We start from the raw sequence: 17,070 nt of genomic DNA, 5'->3' as shown, positions 1-17,070 counted from the left end.
GTTGTGTTCTCATATTCAATTGCAACTGAGTTATCTATGTGTTGAGTTGAAGATGAATAAGCACTTAAGTTATAATTTGTTACCAACTAAACTGGACGTCTACATCCCTCTATAAGTCGAAAGAAACCCTTATTGTTCTTATCGTTGATTATAACAGTAGCAACGAGGATTTTTTTTTCAACTTCCTGTACTTTCCACGACTTTCCGGTTACCGTCATGCTTTTGACATACATTTTATCAGCATAAGTTGATTTTGGCGAAAAGAGATTGTAGATTTTTGTTTTTGCCCTCGTAACGCTGGGTAGACACCTTTACGGTGTAAGATCTACCACGGTTACATTGTCAGCTACAGGCAAATCCTGACCCAACGAATACCTTCCCCAGTATCCAACTCCGTGGTTGTAGGGATGTTGGGCCGTTACCTTCGATTGGCACTGGTTCCGGTTAATTTTTGGGTTTCGGTTGGTGGGGTTTTGGTTTCCTTGGATGGTTTGGGGTTCCTTCTTCGGATTTCTCGCCTTTGCCAAATGATCTGTACGCACTTTTACACTGCCAAACTACATTTTTATTCACTCACAATACACAACATTTATTAATTTTCATTACACTACACATTTTAGACATTTAACACTTAACATTTATTTCTTCTTACAGACTAGACATTTAGGTTTGTGCTATTCGGTACGGCGATCCATTTTAAACTAATTAATGATGGTGGATTTCTCGGGTGATGGGTTCGTGCTGCTGTATCATCCCTTCGCCAGTTACGTAGCCAGTGATCGACCTCAAAAAGGGGTGGGGAACTTGTTGGTGCGTTCCTCAACATTCTCCTCCACCCTGAAATTTGTAGAATTTCTGAAAAGAAAGAAAAGAACCTCTCGGAACACGGGTGGACGACATGGCAACGCAATGTAACTCAACTTTGGTTCTCTTCGTCTGGCGGTTGATTAGCTGGTGGTAGTAGGCATACTTTCTCCACAGGACGCTTTAGGTATCCAGTGGCGGTTTTGACGGACACCACCCTAACGACTCCATCGCTGCCAGGATGTACTTCCATTATGCGCCCAAGTTTCCATTGGGCCGGAGGGGAATTTTCGTTCTTCAGGACCACGAATTTTCCAACGGTGATCTCAACTGGTGGTTTCCAACGCTTTGTCCGGCTCTGTAGTAGCGACAAGTACTCCGTTCTCCACCTACGCCAAAATACCTGTACCCTTTGTTGATGATGATAAGGACGCATTCTACGCGCAGCTGGAACGTGAGTACGACAGCTGCCCAAGACACGACGTCAAAATCATCATAGGAGATTTGAACGCTCAGGTTGGCCAAGAGGAGGAGTTTAGACCGACTATTGGAAAGTTCAGCGCCCACCGGCTGACGAACGAAAACGGCCTACGACTAATTGATTTCGCCGCCTCCAAGAATATGGCCATTCGTAGCACCTACTTCCAACACAGCCTCCCGTATCGGTACACCTGGAGATCACCACTGCAGACAGAATCACAAATAGACCACGTTCTGATTGATGGACGGCACTTCTCCGACATTATCGACGTCAGGACATATCGTGGCGCTAACATCGACTCTGACCACTATCTGGTGATGGTTAAACTGCGCCCAAAACTATCCGTCATCAACAATGTTCGATACCGACGATCGCCGCGGTACGACCTAGAGCGACTGAAGCAACCTGATGTCGCCACTGCATACGCGCAGCATCTCGAGGCAGCGTTGCCGGAAGAGGGTGAGCTCGATGGGGCCCCTCTTGAGGACTGCTGGAGTACAGTTAAAGCAGCCATTAACGACGCAGCGGAGAACAACGTCGGGTATATGGGTCGAAGTCGACGGAACGATTGGTTCGACGAAGAGTGCAGACAGATTCTGGAGGAGAAGGACGCAGCGCGGGCGGTTGCGCTGCAGCAAGGTACCCGGCAGAACGTGGAACGTTATAGACGGAAGCGGAGACAGCAGACCCGCCTTTTTCAGGAGAAGAAACGCCGCCTGGAAGAAGCGGAGTGCGAGGAGATGGAACAGCTGTGCCGTTCTCAAGATACACGCAAGTTCTATCAGAAGCTCAACGCATCCCGCAAAGGCTTCGTGCCGCGAGCCGAAATGTGCCGGGATAAGGATGGGAGCATCTTGACGGACGAACGTGTGGTGATCGAAAGGTGGAAGCAGCACTACGAGGAACATCTGAATGGCGCTGAGAGTACAGGCAGGGAGAGTCAAGGCAGCGGAGGAGATGACTACGTCAGTTCAGCGGACGATGGAAGCCAACCAGCCCCCACCTTGAGGGAGATTAAGGATGCCATTCAACAGCTAAAGACCCATAAAGCAGCTGGTAAGGATGGTATCGGAGCTGAGCTCATCAAGACGGGCCCGGAAAAGCTGGCCACTTGCCTGCACAAACTGATAGTCAGAATCTGGGAAACCGAACAGCTACCGGAGAAGTGGAAGGAAGGGGTTATATGCCCCATCTACAAGAAAGGCGACAACTGGAGTGCGAGAACTTTCGAGCGATCACCATCCTTAATGCCGCCTACAAAGTGAAATCCCAGATCATCTTCCGTCGTCTGTCACCATTAGTGAACGAGTTCGTGGGAAGTTATCAAGCCGGCTTCGTTGACGGCCGCTCGACAACGGACCAGATCTTTACTGTACGGCAAATCCTTCAAAAATGCCGTGAATACCAGGTCCCAACGCACCATCTGTTCGTTGATTTCAAGGCGGCATACGGCAGTATAGACCGCGTAGAGCTATGGAAAATTATGGACGAGAACAGCTTCCCTGGGAAGCTTACCAGACTGATCAAAGCAACGGTGGATGGTGTGCAAAACTGTGTGAAGATTTCGGGCGAACACTCCAGTTCGTTCGAATCGCGCCGGGGACTAAGGCAAGGTGATGGACTTTCGTGCCTGTTGTTCAACATTGCGCTAGAAGGTGTTATGCGGAGAGCCGGGTGTAACAGCCGGGGTACGATTTTCAACATATCCAGTCAATTTATTTGCTTCGCGGATGACATGGACATTGTCGGCCGAACATTTGCAAAGGTGGCAGAACTGTACACCCGCCTGAAACGTGAAGCAACAAAAGTTGGACTGGTGGTGAATGCGTCAAAGACAAAGTACATGCTTGTGGGCGGAACCGAGCGCGACAGGGCCCGCCTGGGAAGCAGTGTTACGATAGACGGGGATACCTTCGAGGTGGTCGAGGAATTCGTCTACCTCGGATCCTTGCTAACGGCTGACAACAACGTTAGTCGTGAAATACGAAGGCGCATCATCTGTGGAAGTCGGGCCTACTACGGGCTCCAGAAGAAACTGCGGTCGAAAAAGATTCGCCACCGCACCAAATGTGTCATGTACAAGACGTTAATAAGACCGGTAGTCCTCTACGGACATGAAACATGGACAATGCTCGAGGAGGACTTGCAAGCACTCGGAGTATTCGAGAGACGGGTGCTTAGGACCATCTTTGGCGGTGTGCAAGAAGACGGTGTGTGGCGGCGAAGAATGAACCATGAGCTCGCCCAACTCTACGGCGAACTCAGTATCCAGAAGGTAGCTAAAGCCGGAAGGGTACGATGGGCAGGACATGTTGCAAGAATGCCGGAATGCAACCCTGCAAAGATGGTGTTCGCTTCCGATCCGGCAGGTACGAGACGGCGTGGAGCGCAGCGAGCGAGATGGGCAGACCAGGTGCAGAACGACTTGGCGAGCGTGGGGCGTATCCGAGGATGGAGAGATGCGGCCTCGAACCGTGCATTGTGGCGTCAAATTGTTGATTCAGTGTTATCTGTTTAGATGTTAACTAAATAAATGAAAATGAAATGAACCCTTTGTTGAATCACCTGAAATTGGGTCAGTCGGTTCGTTGGGAGGTGTAGAAGATCCGGATCTGGTAGCTTGCGGAGCGATGTTCCAATTAAGAAATGGCCAGGTGTAAGTGGTTCGAAGTCATTCGGATCGTCTGACATCTCCGTAATAGGCCTGGAATTCAGACAAGCCTCCACCTGTACCAGAAGAGTGTTGAAGTCCTCGATCGTCGCAGGGTTATCACCGATAACTTTCAGGATGTGGATTTTTGCTGATCGCACTGCTGCCTCCCATAGGCCTCCAAAATGGGGAGCAGCAGGGGGGTTGAAGTGCCATTGTATGCCGTCCTGAGCACTGTCTTGGCTGACCCTGTCCTGGTGATGCTTACTACGAAGTAGATCGAACAACTGCTGCAATTGATTTCTTGCCCCAACGAAATTTGTGCCATTGTCTGAATACACCTCAGAACAATAGCCTCTTCTTCCAATGAATCTTCGGAATGCCTGGATGAAACGGTTGGTCGAAAGGTCGGATACTAATTCCAGGTGAACCGCTTTTGTGCACATGCAGACGAAGAGTGCAACATATCCTTTCACTGCGGGTCTCCGGGGTCCTGGGCGAATATGGACGGGGCCGAAATAATCGACGCCGGTCTTGGAAAATGGCCTTGCGACTGTAACTCTTGCCGCAGGCAGCTCTCCCATGAATTGCTGCACCGCGGTTGGCTTTACTCGAAAGCAGCGTTGGCAATTATGGACAACGTTCCTTGCCACACTGCGCCCCCCTAGAGGCCAGTATTTCTGCCGTATTGTTGCCAGTAGCAATTGAGGCCCTGCGTGGAGTAGGCGCTGGTGATAATATTGGATTAGCATTCTGGTGAACAGATGGCGAGCAGGTAAGACCATGGGGTTTTTGGCGTTATCCGACTCCTGTGAATGACCCAATCTCCCGCCGACTCGGATTACATTGTCTCTTGACAACTTTGGATTGAACCATCGTAGTGATGAGCTCTTTGGTATTGGTTTCTTCAGAGAAAGAGATTTCCATTCGCTCGAGAATTCTTCCTGTTGAAGATTGCGTATGATAGTGATTTCGGCTTCACCTAACTCCTTCACTGTTAGAAAACCGGTCGGCTTCGGATCCTCCTTCCGCAGTATTCGAATCAAACGCTGCCAGATTGCTGTTTGCCTCAGCACATCTGTGTACGAAGGGAACTTGGAAATGTACCAGCCCACAAAACCTTCGGGCTTTTCATTAGCACAATGTGCTGTTGAACGAAACTCTGCTTCAACATCTTGTGCAACGGGAGTTGCTGATGAACTTGGCCATTCTTCTCTCATCTTCTTGAGCCATGGTGGGCCTTCCCACCATAGTGTGCAGGTATGGATTTGATCGGGTCCAATACCTCGGGATATTAGGTCCGCCGGATTGTCCACTCCGGCAACATGGTTCCATGAATATTTTTCGGTTATTCGTTGGATCTTGGCTACACGATTGCCAACGAATGTTGTCCACATTGAAGGATTTCCCTTAATCCATTGGAAAGCGCAAGTTGAGTCGGACCAAAAGAACACCTCCATTGGAACCTGGATCGACTCTAGGATTTTCTCTGCCAACTGCGCGGAAAGCAATGCTCCGCATAGCTCCAGCCGGGGAATTGATTGGCGCCTCAACGGTGCCACCTTGGATTTTGATGTCAATAAAGCAGCCCAAACTTCTCCTTTGTGATTCTCGCTCCGGATGTACGCACATGTTCCATATGCACGCTCTGAGGCATCCGAGAAGATATGCAAATGAACCTTCGCTGATTCTGGTAAAACAACGCAACGTTGAATGATCAACTCGTTCAGTCGGGGTAGTTGATGGTGAAAAGCCTGCCATTCTGCCAGCAGCTTCGGGGGTAAAGGCTGATCCCAGCCTAATCGGTTTCCTTCCTCATCTTCTTGCGTCCAAAGTAATTGCATAAACAGCTTCGCTCGCAAGATGACCGCTCCGATCAAACCAAGTGGATCGAATAATGAGGCTATTATCGAGAGTACCTTCCGTTTTGACAGATCATCGTCAAAACTTGGAATACAGACCTTAAAGCGGAATTTGATACGATCGGTTCCTGGTAACCAAACCAAATCTAGGGTTTTCACAGATGGGTCGGGGTCTAGCGATACTTCTTCGGTATTGACGATCGCTAGATTTTCTTTGGGAATATCTTTCAACACTTTTGGACAATTTAATGCCCAATTTACTTACGAAAATCCACTTTTGGATAGCATCGAAACGAGTTGGGTCATCAGCTCCATATCTTCCTTTTCGGTGTTTGTACCAGTCAGGACGTCATCCATATACACGTCCTTGTTGACAGCCCTTACCGCCATAGGGAATTGGAGTTGCTCATCTTCAGCTAGTTGCTGCAGCGTGCGCGTAGCTAGATAGGGAGCAGGTTTGGTACCGTAAGTAACGGTGGTTAGTTCATACCATTGGATATCGGATTGTTCATCTGTCCGCCACAAGATGGTTTGGAGAGGAATGTCGTCTTGACAGATGAGAATTTGGCGGAACAAGTTCTCAACATCGGCAACCAACATAATGCGAACCATACGATAACGTAGGATGATTGCTCGTAGATCGTCCTGGATTACTGGCCCTACCAGCAAGGCATCGTTGAGAGACGTTCCTGAACGTGTTTTGAATGATGCATCGAATACAACTCTAACCTTAGTCGTTGTACTGTCCTGTTTGACAACTGGATGGTGTGGAAGGAAACACCTTTGGAGGGAACCCTCTTTCCCTGTATCGACCACCTTGCGCATGTGCCCGAGTTGTCCGTACTCCACCATGAACTGCTTGTACTGTTCGTGTAGCTCTAGATCCCTATCCAGTCTACGTTCCAACCATAAAAGTCGTCGAAGCGCAATGTCCCTTGACTCGCCCAATTCGACTAATTTGTCATGGTTCCTTGGATACGATACGGTGTACCGTCCATTTTTGGATCTCCGCACGGTTCGCTTGAAATGCTCCTCGCATCTCTCCTCTTCTGGGGAATAGTTGTTGCTGGTTTCCAATTCTTCGCAGCTCCAAAACCGATTGATCAGCTCCTCGAAACCGGTAGCCATTGCTGTGTAGCAGGATTTTTGGACTACAGCACCGGCATCGTTGACCACACCAGAAACAATCCAGCCAAAAACAGACTCATTCAACGTCGGGAGCCCATTTCCCAAAGATATCTTTCTGGATTTGATGAGATCAAAGAAATGTTGGATACCAATCACCAGATCGACAGCAGCTGATTCGAAGAAGGATGGATCTGCCAGTTCCACACCTTCAGGTATTTTCCAATCTGCACGTCGGACACTTGTAGTTGGAAAATTCGACGTAACGGTCGGAAGCATGAGAAACTCCATGCTCTGCGAGAATGGTGAAACTCGCGACTTGATTTTGGCTTCGACGCGATGTCGCACCTTCATATTAGACTGTCCGATTCCCACAACGTCGATGTTCGAGCGCTTTCGCTTAATCTTCATTTTCTGACAGAGGCGCTCTGCCATGAAATTACATCCAGATCCTGAATCTAGGAGCGCCCGAGTTGGAAAGGCTACTCCTTCGTCGTCATCCACTAGAACGATGGCGGTGACCAGAAATACTGGAGCTGAGTGATCGATCGCCATATTATAAGACACTGTTGTATCGTCGGCTGTGTTGGAATTGGTCTCACTAGACGACTGTGCACTACTGCTGCTTGGTCGATCAGCAGAGGTACCCCTTCTAGTGGTATTTTCGGAATGGAAACACACTAGTGTATGATGCTTTCCCTTGCAGCTACGGCAGACATATTTCGACGTGCACTCGTTGGCCTGGTGACCACATCGGAAACAATTTCTGCACAGCGAATGGCTCCGTAGCAGTTTATCTCGAGATGACACAGACATCCTCTGAAACGCTGGGCATTGGAAGAGCAGGTGGGATTCTGAACAAGCTAAGCAGCGTAATCCAGTGTTGTAAACTGCATTGTGACTCGATCGGGTGAGCGATGGTTTTCGGTAAGGCATCTTCGGCGTTTCTCTTTTCTCGGAAGGTTTCAACGGAAGGGATCCAAGAATCTTGATCCTGGTCTGCAGAAAGTCGATCAAATCCTTCACCTTATCCTGCTCCTTTGTAGCAGAATTCTCCTCCCAACAGCGCCTTGTGGTTGGGTCCAATCGGGAGCACATGATTTCCACCAACAGCAAGTCTTTGTAATCTGCTGGCTGGACGATTTGATCCAAAGTTTGGATTACACGTTCGAACTTCTCCAGCAACGATTGAAGTTCGGATGCAGACTCCTTCCCGAGAGACGGTAATTTGAATAGGGTTTGCACCTGACGTCTTTTCAGCAACTTGCTGTCGTTGTACCGGTTCATAAGTGTCTTCCAGGCTACTTGGTAGTTGATATTGGTGATGGCTAGTGGATCTATCAGCGACTTGGCTTCCCCCGCCAAACAGCCCTTCAGATAATGGAACTTTTCGACATCAGGTAAGTCCGCTTTCAGGTGAATCAACGAAGTGTACAGGTCACGAAAGCTTAGCCATTCGTCGATGTTTCCATCGAAGGTTTGCAGCTTAATCTGCGGTAGACGCACGTGTTCCGCCACATCATGCATCCCAGAGCCCTGTGCTCGATCGGAAGTGGTCTGTCTAGGTTGCTCTAGCTGCTTCAGTCGATCCAAAATCCTCGCCTTGTAGTCGTAATAGCGGTTACCATACTCTGCACGCTCCTTGCTACAGCTTTCATATCCATCGGGATAATCATCATGGGTCTCGATTGCATTCAGCGCCTCGTTGATGTTTTCCCAGAGCCCGTCAAAGTTTTCCATTCGAACGGTCAGTTGATTCGCTGTGGTTTCTGCATTGAGTTGATCAACGAAAGTACAGATTTCGTTGAAGAGACACTGATGAGACTTCGCCTTGGTTAACAGAATTTTCATCGACGGCAGCTTAGGCATGGTTACGAATTTCACTTGCACTACAGACACAAAGAAATAAAGACTTCGGTGTAATAACTGCGATTCGTCCTAGCTTCGACAGGACATAAACTGTAGAGTTTTTATTTACCTTCGGAAACAATTCGGTGCGCTGCTCTACAGCTATGCCGAATGAATGCTGATGTCAATCAAATCGTCCTCAATTAACGTTTAGTATCGGTTGACTAATCAAACTTCAACTCGATTCCCAAAATTTTCGTCCAAATTTGCAATGCCAGATCGATAATTCGAAAGGAAAACTTCAATGTAGTATCAACGGCTGAGTCCAGCTTCGGCTGGACATATACCAGTTCTCACTAACCTCACAAAACAATTATTTGCTCAAAAATATCCAAAAACAGTAAAAAATAAAAAGTTTAAACTTTTTCAAAATGTGCGTAGAGTGCGTTTTACACCGGCTACCCCCTCGCACATATGTTCCACAAAATTTCGAGAGACGTCGTAGGTACATTTAGCCAGTCAGTCGTGCGCATTCATAACAGATTCGGAAACAAAACAATCGGTGTAGTGAACTGTCGATCCTTGCTTCGGCAAGAACATATACTGAGTGCAGTGCAATATAATTATTTACCTTCGAAAAAGGAATCTCGTACGGCTGCACCCTTTCGGGTAGTATAGTGGTGTTGTACGGGTCAAGTGAGTTGATAGTGTCGATACGCTAAGCTAATGCGATTGTGCTTCGGTGATTGATGACCAGGGACCATTAATCAATTCCAGTGATGTGTCGTCGGTTCGGGATGGATGCCAGTGTAGTGTCTCGGTTGTGTGCGTGTCCACTCGATTCGCACAGGTGATGGGATCGATGTTTGTTTACGTTCGCCGGGCAAGTTGATCGTCGAATTTTCGCGTGTGAAAATGAAGATTTTTTGTAGTAGAGATCCAGAATCCTAGCTTCGGCAGGACATATTCTATTCGGGTATATTTACCTGGACCGACCAGGGCACCTTGCCCATTAGTTGGTGATGAAGAACGTCGGAATATGGATTTTTACAGCAGTAAGTAAACAGCTGATTGATGACGACGATCGTGACGGGTTCTCACACAAGGTAGTGATGATGATCCAATTTGCGATCGGCTGCGGGCTTTGGCGATGGCGAATATTTGTATTCGAGTGGAAAGGTGAGTGGCGCAATGGTGATTTATGGCGTTTTAGTGCTTCGGATAAGTGCGATTCTCAATGGCGATGATTGAATCCTTAAAGTGCGGGTTTTTTGGCTGCTGAATGTCTCCAGACACCCGGTTCGATGGACCAAATGTAGGGATGTTGGGCCGTTACCTTCGATTGGCACTGGTTCCGGTTAATTTTTGGGTTTCGGTTGGTGGGGTTTTGGTTTCCTTGGATGGTTTGGGGTTCCTTCTTCGGATTTCTCGCCTTTGCCAAATGATCTGTACGCACTTTTACACTGCCAAACTACATTTTTATTCACTCACAATACACAACATTTATTAATTTTCATTACACTACACATTTTAGACATTTAACACTTAACATTTATTTCTTCTTACAGACTAGACATTTAGGTTTGTGCTATTCGGTACGGCGATCCATTTTAAACTAATTAATGATGGTGGATTTCTCGGGTGATGGGTTCGTGCTGCTGTATCATCCCTTCGCCAGTTACGTAGCCAGTGATCGACCTCAAAAAGGGGTGGGGAACTTGTTGGTGCGTTCCTCAACAGTGGTACTTATGAGGGTGTTGCTGAGTCGGGGGCCTCTCATTAAGTAAGTACTACATCAACACTTCCTTCCCCTCCCAAGTTACGGTGAAGATGGGCGTGGCCAGGAGTAGTAATCCTCATGCTTTTGTGATTTTTATCCTAGATTGAAATCAAGGACTACACCCACCTTGATTTCTGATAGCAATCTGAATAAGGATTTCAAAAGAAAAACATGAGTATCACTAGTGTCCAATCTACGAAGTACATCGTAACTCCGCTATGCTATGCTAAGTGTTTGTAGATTTTTGTTTTTGTTTTCTTTCACTATTGCATTTCACGCGTGCCGTGCCGGCTGTGTAAACTACAATTACGGCGTCTAGTCATATTGAAAAAGAGTTTATTACTTCCATCGTGAGGTAGACGGTTTTCCTTGAAGATTTTTCGTCATCCATTTTGTTTTATTTGGGAAAAATGCCTATTTTTTGCTTTCAATATTTCGCAAACAATTAATACAAAAGATTTTTAGTTTCCATATTTAACACATTATTTTACTACCAACTATCAAGCTCATTCGTCCCATTGGGCACAGCGTGAGCGTATTTCTAAACGACATATGGCTTTACAACACTACATCTTAGTGTCAATTACATATCATTATTTTTATTTTTTTCGCTGCTTCTGTTTTTCGCCTTTTTGTTGCGCCCACATCTGCTTTATCGACGTGATCGATGAAGTCCTCGACGCTGTTACAGAGGTGCGCGGTGGTTCAATTCAAGTCCATTGTCGTGTCCGTTTTTTCATTGCTATGGGGGTCTGGTTGCCATTATTCGTGTGTCGTAAAGAGGGTCATTGTCAGTCGCTGTCCGATGATTGTGATCACGAGCGTTCCCCCAAAGCGTCGTTATTCACGCTGCACCTTTCAGCGACTTGACGAAAGGTAGTTGGGGGGGCTGGGAATCGAACCCATGACCATCCGCTTATAAGGCGAATGTGTAGCCAACTACGACACGGGACCCCCCTATTTAACACATTATTTGTAGACCTATGCGCCGCCGCACCACACCACCACCGCAAGTGATTTTCTCCACCGCCACTGCCTTCAAAAATGATTCTCTGCGCAGCTGCATGAAAATTCACGGGTCCGCGACGTTAGGCATAAGGACGTTAGGCATAAGTACGTTAGGCATAATGGACGTTAGGCATAACGGACGTTAGGCATAATGTACGTTAGGCATAATGGACGTTTGGCATAATTCTGCCTTCTTCATGTCATGGGCTGTTCTTTGGGTCATTTTATGCCTAACGTCCATTATGCCGAACGTACATTATGCCTAACATCCGTTATGCCTAACGTCCATTATGCCTAACGTACTTATGCCAAACGTCTTTATGCCTAACGGGGTATACCCAAAATTCACCAAGCAGCTGAACATTTTTAGCCATGGCGACGGCTATTGGAAATAGTCCTCCAGTTTCTTACATTTTGTTGATCATTTTTAACTAGTAAGTTCATCCTATCAGAAATACAGATTTTCAGTCAAGTTCATATTACATTTATGTACTTCCAAGTACGCACAAACTATTAGATGGCGACCTACCCACAACCGTAATTAGTAAAAAGTTGAACAATTTCCGCATACATAACAAGAATACTTTTGACCGACATAGAATTGTTTTTGACAGATTGAAAAGCACCAGCGATTCTTATGACCGGGTGATTTTTGATTTCCGAACTATCACTTTCTAGTTTCATTCGATTTTTAATCAGGAATTGAGACGCAGCTCAAGAAACCAGTTATTTGTAGGGATTTGAGAAATTTCTTCCAGAAATTTGAAGAAAATCCTATTAGAATTTCTTTGGAGTTTTGATCTGGAGTTATTTAAAAATTTCGTTTAAAAATTCAATTTATTTAATTTGGAAACTCTAAAAGATTTTTTTTTAATTCTAGGAATTCTTTTCGCTTATACTTGTTTTTTTTGGGTTTCTCTTGGAATTTCTTCAGATTTTTCTTGTTCCTTTATTTGATAGGCCTCTCTGTGTTACTTAACCGCTACTGTGTCGAGATCTATTGTGGTATTCTGCTGTACAGAATCCACACAGAATCTACTTTTAGATTTCCATTATCATTATTATTGTCGTTGCCAGTCCATCTCATCGTGAGTCCATTGTGTCCGTTTGTCCATGCCGTGCATCCAATGATCGTTGCATTGTTCGGTTGCCATTTATCCGGGTAACGTTAGAGAAATGCCTCCGAGAAGAACAAGTTGTCAGTCGTCATCAGGCAGCCGTGACGGTAAGGCACGTACCCAAAACGCCACCGTATGGGCTGCGGATCCGGCGACTGTCGAGGGATTGGTAGAGGGGCTGGGAATCGAACCCATGACCATCCGCTTGTAAGGCGAACGTGTAGCCAAGAAACGGGACGGGACCCCCAAGAAATTATTTTAGTAATTTAAGAAGGAAGCAGGAAGCTCATATAGATTTTTTTGGGGAACTTATAGAAGGATTTTAAAAGTATTCTTGAAGAAGTTTCCGCTGAAACTCCTGGAAGAACTCGAGGAACAGAAGGCAGGAGAAAGAATTTCCAGGAGCGAAATTTGAGTGGCAGTATATTGGGGCACTTCTGGAAGTAATTTTCTAAGTAAGTAAGTAAGTCTAATAGTAAGTCTTCTGTGGGAATTGCTGAAAATATTTCAAATATATATATAATTTTAAGAGAGGTTTGTAGAGGAACTAATGGATTATCTAAATTTTCTGGAGGAATTCATAAATGAATTTACAAAAGTTTTCTTAAAAAAACCGGGGATATACTTCTGGAAGAATTTCCGGGGGTGAGGTGGAGTTGATTTCAGTTCAGAATAGGTATTGGAGGGTAACCGCTCCCTTCGGTGGGGTTTGATCCCACGAAACCAGTACGCTAGACATGTGCTTTCCCTACTAAGCTACGAAGGACCTCCGTCGTACTCCGCATCTTATCGAATAGTGGAAATGTTTAGAAGAATTTCTTTCCGGAGGAACCTCAGGGAGAATTTCAGGAGAAATACCTTGGGGAAAAACTGGTGGACGTACAAGGAGACCATCCATTAAAATATAAATAATTCACGGAGAATTTTCGTAATAGTTACTATGGAGCTATGGAAGGAAATTAGGAGGAAATGGTTTAGAAACTTCCGGAAGAATTTCTGTAAGAATCTCCGGAGGAATAATCTGAAAACTCCCGGATGAACTCCCTTAGGAGTAATTTACAATGTTATGAAAACTCATATGTGAATATGTACGTTATATGGAAGATATTGATTTGGAAAATGTATTGGAGGTAACCACTTTCCCTTCGATGGGACTCGAACCCATGATCCTACAGTACGCTAGACTGGTGCTTTAACCAACTAAGCTACGAAGGACCTCCATCGGCCTTCGCAACCTAGAGGCTACTGAACGAGCTCGAGATTCCCAAATTGGACGCATAGTCAAATCACTAGCTATCCATTTCTCAAGTCAATACTTCCACACGTGTATAGTACACGTCAACATTAGAGGAGCGTGAGTTAGATGAAGAATGTGTATAGCCGCCAGACATTCTAAATACTCACGCTCCTCTAGGAGAAACTTCCTGGAGGAACTTCCGGAGGAATTCCTGGACGAACTTCCGGAGGAATTCTTGGAGGAACTTCCGGAGGAATTCTTGGAGGAACTTCCGGAGGAGTTCCTGGAGGAACTTCCGGAGGAATTCCTGGAGGAACTTCCAGAGGAATTCCTGGAGGAACTTCCGGAGGAATTCCTGGAGGAACTTCCGGAGGAATTCCTGGAGGAACTTCCGGAGGAATTCCTGGAGGAACTTCCGGAGGAATTCCTGGAGGAACTTCCGGAGGAATTCCTGGAGGAACTTCCGGAGGAATTCCTGGAGGAACTGCCGGAGGACTTCCTGGAGGAACTTCGGAGGAATTCCTGGAGGAACTTCCGGAGGAATTCCTGGAGGAACTTCCGGAGGAATTCCTGGAGGAACTTCGGAGGAATTCCTGGAGGAATTTCGGAGGAATTACTGGAGGAGATTTCGAAGGAATTCCTGGAGAAATTTCCGGAGGAATTCCTGGAGGAACTTCTGGGGGAATTTCTGGAGGAACTTCGGAGGAATTCCTGGAGGAACTTCGGAGGAATTACTGGAGGAGATTTCGAAGGAATTCCTGGAGAAATTTCCGGAGGAATTCCTGGAGGAACTTCTGGGGGAATTTCTGGAGGAATTACTGAGAGAACTTCCGGAGGAATGCCTGGGGGAATTTTCGGAGGAACTCCTGGGGGAACTTCCGGAAGTATTCCTGGGGGAACTTGCAGAGGAATTCCTGGAAGAACTTCCGGAGGAGTTCCTGGAGGAACTTCCGGAGGAATTCTTGGAGGAACTTCCGGAGGAATTCTTGGAGGAACTTTCGGAGGAAATTCTGGAGAAACTTCCGGTGGAATTCCTGGAGGAACTTCCGGAGGAATTCCTGGAGGAACTTCGGAGGAATTCCTGGAGGAACTTCGGAGGAATTCCTGGAGGAACTTCGGAGGAATTCCTGGAGGAACTTCCGGAAGAATTCCTGGAGGAACTTCCGGAGGAATTCCTGGAGGAACTTCCGGAGGAATTCCTGGAGGAACTTCCGGAAGAATTCCTGGAGGAACTTCCGGAGGAATTCCTGGAGGAACTTCCGGAGGAATTCCTGGAGGAACTTCGGAGGAATTCCTGGAGGAACTTCCGGAGGAATTCCTGGAGGAACTTCCGGAGGAATTCCTGGAGGAACTTCCGGAGGAATTCCTGGAGGAACTTCCGGAGGAATTCCTGGAGGAACTTCCAGAGGAATTCCTGGAGGAACTTCCGGAGGAATTCCTGGAGGAACTTCCGGAGGAATTCCTGGAGGAACTTCCGGAGGAATTCCTGGAGGAACTTCCGGAGGAATTCCTGGAGGAACTTCCGGAGGAATTCCTGGAGGAACTTCCGGAGGAATTCCTGGAGGAACTTCCGGAGGAATTCCTGGAGGAACTTCCGGAGGAATTCCTGGAGGAACTTCCGGAGGAATTCCTGGAGGAACTTCCGGAGGAATTCCTGGAGGAACTTCCGGAGGAATTCCTGGAGGAACTCCATTCAGATGTTCCTCCTAGTGCTGCTTCCACCTTTCGATCACCACACGTTCGTCCGTCAAGATGCTCCCATCCTTATCCCGGCACATTTCGGCTAGCGGCACGAAGCCTTTGCGGGATGCGTTGAGCTTCTGATAGAACTTGCGTGTATCTTGAGAACGGCACAGCTGTTCCAACTCCTCGCACTCCGCTTCTTGCAGAAGGCGTTTCTTCTCCTGAAAAGGCGTCTATCGCGTTCCACGTTCTACCCGGTTCCTTGCTGCAGCGCGACCATACGCGCTACGTCCTTCTCTTTCAGAATCTGTCTGCACTCTTCGTCGAATTAATCGTTCCGTCGACTCCGACCCCTATACCCGACGTTGTTCTCCGCTGCGTCGTTAATGGCTGCTTTGACTGTACTCCAGCAGTCCTCAAGAGGGGCCCCATCGAGCTCACCCTCTTCCGGCAACGCTGCCTCGAGATGCTGCGCGTATGCAGTGGCGACATCAGGTTGCTTCAGTCGCTCTAGGTCGTACCGCGGCGGTCGTCGGTACCGAACATTGTTGATGACGGATAGTTTTAGGCGCAGTTTAACCATCACCAGATAGTGGTCAGAGTCGATGTTAGCGCCACGATATGTCCTGACGTCGATAATGTCGGAGAAGTGCCGTCCATCAATCCGAACGTGCTCGATTTGTGATTCTGTCTGCAGTGGTGATCTCCAGGTGTACCGATACGGGAGGCTGTGTTGGAAGTAGGTGCTGCGAATGGCCATATTCTTGGAGGCGACGAAATCAATTAGTCGTAGGCCGTTTTCGTTCGCCAGCCGGTGAGCACTGAACTTTCCAATGGTCGGTCTAAACTCCTCCTCTTGGCCAACCTGAGCGTTCAAATCTCCTATGATGATTTTGACGTCGTGGCTTGGGCAGCTGTCGTAATCACGTTCCAGCTGCGCGTAGAATGCGTCCTTATCATCATCAGTGCTTCCGGAGTGTGGGCTATGGACGTTGATTATGCTGAAGTTGAAGAACCGGCCTTTGATCCTCAACCTGCACATTCTTTCATTGATCGGCCACCACCCGATCACGCGCCTTTGCATATCGCCCATCACTATGAAAGCTGTTCCCAGCTCGTGTGTGTTGCCGCAGCTCTGGTAGATGGTATGATTACCTCTAAACGTTCACACCATTGATCTCTTCCAACAAACCTCCTGCAGCGCTACGATGCCGAATCCACGGTCCTTGAGCACATCGGCGAGTATGCGTGTGCTCCCGATGGAGTTGAGAGATTTGCAGTTCCACGAACCGAGTTTCCAATCGCTAGTCCCTTTTCGTCGCAGTGGTCTTCACCAATGGTTCCGCTCCGTACTCTCTTGTTGATTGTTCGTTGCTTATGATTTTTTAAAGGCTGGCTTGCAGGGCCTGACACCGAACCCCCTAAATTTCCGGAGGACCATTCCTCCTTATTTCCGGTGGACCATGGTGCACAG

The 17,070-nt window shown here is 47.2% G+C and overlaps 1 protein-coding gene across 1 annotated transcript; it reads right to left on the bottom strand.

Moving 5' to 3' along the window:
* Positions 1–916: 916 nt before the first annotated feature.
* Positions 917–8,791, bottom strand: LOC134206023 (uncharacterized). The gene is made up of 3 exons (XM_062681709.1): positions 6,073–8,791; positions 4,809–6,030; positions 917–1,193 (listed from the first exon to the last, which is right to left on the bottom strand). The coding sequence occupies exons 1-3, from the start codon at positions 8,789–8,791 to the stop codon at positions 917–919; spliced, it is 4,218 nt and encodes a 1,405-aa protein (XP_062537693.1).
* Between the last annotated feature and the right edge of the window lie 8,279 nt (positions 8,792–17,070).

This window comes from Armigeres subalbatus, chromosome 1 (genome assembly GCF_024139115.2).
Source record: "Armigeres subalbatus isolate Guangzhou_Male chromosome 1, GZ_Asu_2, whole genome shotgun sequence".
Taxonomy (NCBI): Eukaryota; Metazoa; Arthropoda; class Insecta; order Diptera; family Culicidae; genus Armigeres; species Armigeres subalbatus.
Note: the sequence above shows the minus strand (reverse complement) of the source record. Positions and strands in the feature narration are given on the sequence as shown.

What these genes read in the sequence shown, in the direction of transcription:
- LOC134206023 (XM_062681709.1), bottom strand. Translation starts at nt 8,791, where the DNA reads ATGCCTAAGCTGCCGTCGATGAAAATTCTGTTAACCAAGGCGAAGTCT. An exon ending in CGTTTCGATGCTATCCAAAA is followed by an intron (nt 6,031 to 6,072) that starts GTGGATTTTCGT and finishes ATTGTCCAAAAG; the next exon opens with TGTTGAAAGATATTCCCAAA. An exon ending in AAGAGCTCATCACTACGATG is followed by an intron (nt 1,194 to 4,808) that starts GTTCAATCCAAA and finishes ATTTTGGCGTAG; the next exon opens with GTGGAGAACGGAGTACTTGT.